At 38.9% G+C, this 2,701-nt stretch overlaps 1 protein-coding gene across 1 annotated transcript; it reads right to left on the bottom strand.

The window, feature by feature from the left end:
- Window positions 1-1,068: 1,068 nt before the first annotated feature.
- LOC131831282 (olfactory receptor 2T33-like) lies at window positions 1,069-2,010 on the bottom strand. Its single transcript, XM_059173425.1, has one exon. The coding sequence runs from the start codon at window positions 2,008-2,010 to the stop codon at window positions 1,069-1,071; it is 942 nt and encodes a 313-aa protein (XP_059029408.1).
- Window positions 2,011-2,701: the final 691 nt, after the last annotated feature.

Raw genomic sequence — 2,701 nt, 5'->3', positions numbered from 1 at the left:
TAAGTTGTATGTCCAACATGGGTCTTGAACTCATGACCTTGATATCAAGTGTCATATGAATTACTGACTGAGCCAGCCAGTGAATGCCAGGTATTTAACCATACACAGTTCAATCTGCTTACCTTGTCCATAATGATTTTTTTTAACTCACCTATACCCTCAGAACATCCTCTTCTAGCAAAAATTTTGACAGTGTTTCCCACAAGATTTTTAAGTATTTTATTTCATATTCATTTAACTATTTATTTGAAATCTATTTTGTCAAAATTATATGAAACTAGGATATACACTGCTCTTTTTCAAATTAATTATTACCTCTTTAAATAATTCATCCTCAAAATTATACACACACACACAAAATAGTTGGTGTTGTTGACACAAAATGAACAAACCTTTTAGAATCTTTAAAGGAAAAGGTCCTTTGTTCTGTTGTTCTGTTTTTGTTTTCAAGCCCAGGCTAGGACAACTGACTGGGATACAGTCTTCACTAAGAACATAAGACATGAAGTATTACATATCATCAGATGAAATACATTTCAGGAAGTTATAGAGCTTATCTTATTTTAGGACTGTAACTTTAGGACTTAGTTTATCTGCAGGGCTGTATGACTTCAGTCTCATGGGAACCAGGGACCTTCTACCTTTAGCTTAATGTTTGGAATTCTCCCATTTAGGTTATTTATAAATGAAACAGACATACAATTGATGTCAAGGTCAGAAATCAAATTTGCTGATTCTGATAATGGTTAAAATTTAGCTACCTTGAGATCCTGTGAGCAGGGCCCAAGGACATTAAAGGCTGAAAATCTCTTTCATGTATCAAAGTTGAGCATATCTTTTACTTACAGTACCTCATTTACTACTAATGTTGAGGTTCAACGTCCAGAACAAAAATACTATGACAATGTATGAAAGCAGGAAAAATGTAAATTTTAATTTACCAAATAAAAAATAAATAGTTTTATTTAAACATTGAAAACTGTCCAGATGAGAGCAAAATATATTGATACATGAAATTTCATAGTGGATCCAGTTGGGCTGGTACAAGCTGGTATCAAATCACTCTCACTATAGATGTCCCAGAAAATGTTTTTCTATCCACTTTCTCAAAGCCCCCTTCACATCTTTATTCCTCACACTGTATATAAGGGGGTTCAACACAGGTGTGAAGATGGTGTAGAAAGCAGAGACCACCTTGTCACGGGCCACTGAATGGTAGGATTTGGGCCTCATGTAGATGAATATGATAGCTCCATAGAAGAGCCCCACAACAGCCAGGTGAGAGGAGCAGGTGGCAAAGGCTTTCTTCTGAGCTGCTATGGACTTCATGCGAAGCACAGCAGCCAAGATGAGACTGTAGGAGGCCAGAATGAGAAACAGAGGGATCAAGAGCATTAAGATACAGCACACATACATGAAAAACTCAAAAAAGGTCGTGTCAGCACAGGCAAGGCGCACAAGTGAGGGTGCCTCACAGAAGAAGTGGTTTATTACCCGAGAATGGCAGTAAGGGAAGCTCAGAGTGGTCCCAGCCTGCATCAGCCCATCTACCCCTCCCAGAATCCAGGAGACTGTGGTCATGTGGAAGCAGAGCTTCTGATTCATGAAGATGGGGTAGCGCAGCGGGTGACAGATGGCCACATAGCGGTCATAAGCCATGGCCGCTAAGAGGAAGCATTCACCCCCTCCCAGAGTGAGAAACAGGAAGATCTGGGTGCCACAACCAGCAGGAGAGATGGTCCTGGTGTCCATCAGGTAGTTGGTTGCCATTTTGGGGACTATGGTGGAGACCAGCATCATGTCCATGAGGGAGAGCTGGCTAAGCAAGAAGTACATGGGCGTGTGAAGCTGAGGGTCCTCATGGATGAGCATGATCATGAGGGAATTGCCCAACAGGGAGATGAAGAAGATCATGAGCACCATGGAGAAGAGGAACACATGGGTCTGAGTGTGGTTAAAGAGCCCTAAGAGAATGAAGTTCATTTCTGTGGTGTCATTTAAATCCTCCATGGCTGCAGTCATGCCTGCAAGGCAAGGAATAATAAGGAATGAGTTGCTTGAAAGGAAAGTTAGGCATTTACTTAAGAAGAGGTGGTCAAATGACATAAAAGAAAGAGAGAGAGAGGGAGAGAGAGACCTTGAGGAATTATTACATCTTTAGTCTTTCACTTTGCAGCAAGATGTTGGCCTTACCATCCTTTCATACATCTCTGTGTTATTACACAGTTTTTTTTAATCCTAAGAAAATTGCATGACAAGGATATATTGCAATACATATATTTCTCTATTATTTTTTGTATCTTGTTAGGGTGCCACATATAATTTATTCATTCTGATAGGAAATACTATGAAATTCCAGTTTTCTAAAATGTTTGTACTTCCGTGTTGAAAGAACCTCATAGTCCTGCATTTTAGTCAATATTGATGTGATATATCTCTTAATTATGAATTTTTCATGTTTATCATATACTTAAGTTAGCTTCTCAAAGTTTCCTTCTTCCACAAGGAATTGTTTTAATATAAAAATATGCAAAACTAAATGTAAAACTACTATAGCTCAGATTGCAGATGACAAACACAAAACGGTTATATTTCTCTGTTTTACATGTGTTTTCAGTACATTGTTTCAATATGCTTGGTTCCTGGCTACCACAGACATTGCTTCAGAACACCTGCCCCCATACTGGCTATGTTATCCTGG

The sequence above is a fragment of the Mustela lutreola genome, chromosome 5 (assembly GCF_030435805.1).
Source record: "Mustela lutreola isolate mMusLut2 chromosome 5, mMusLut2.pri, whole genome shotgun sequence".
NCBI lineage: Eukaryota > Metazoa > Chordata > Mammalia > Carnivora > Mustelidae > Mustela > Mustela lutreola.
Note: the sequence above shows the minus strand (reverse complement) of the source record. Positions and strands in the feature narration are given on the sequence as shown.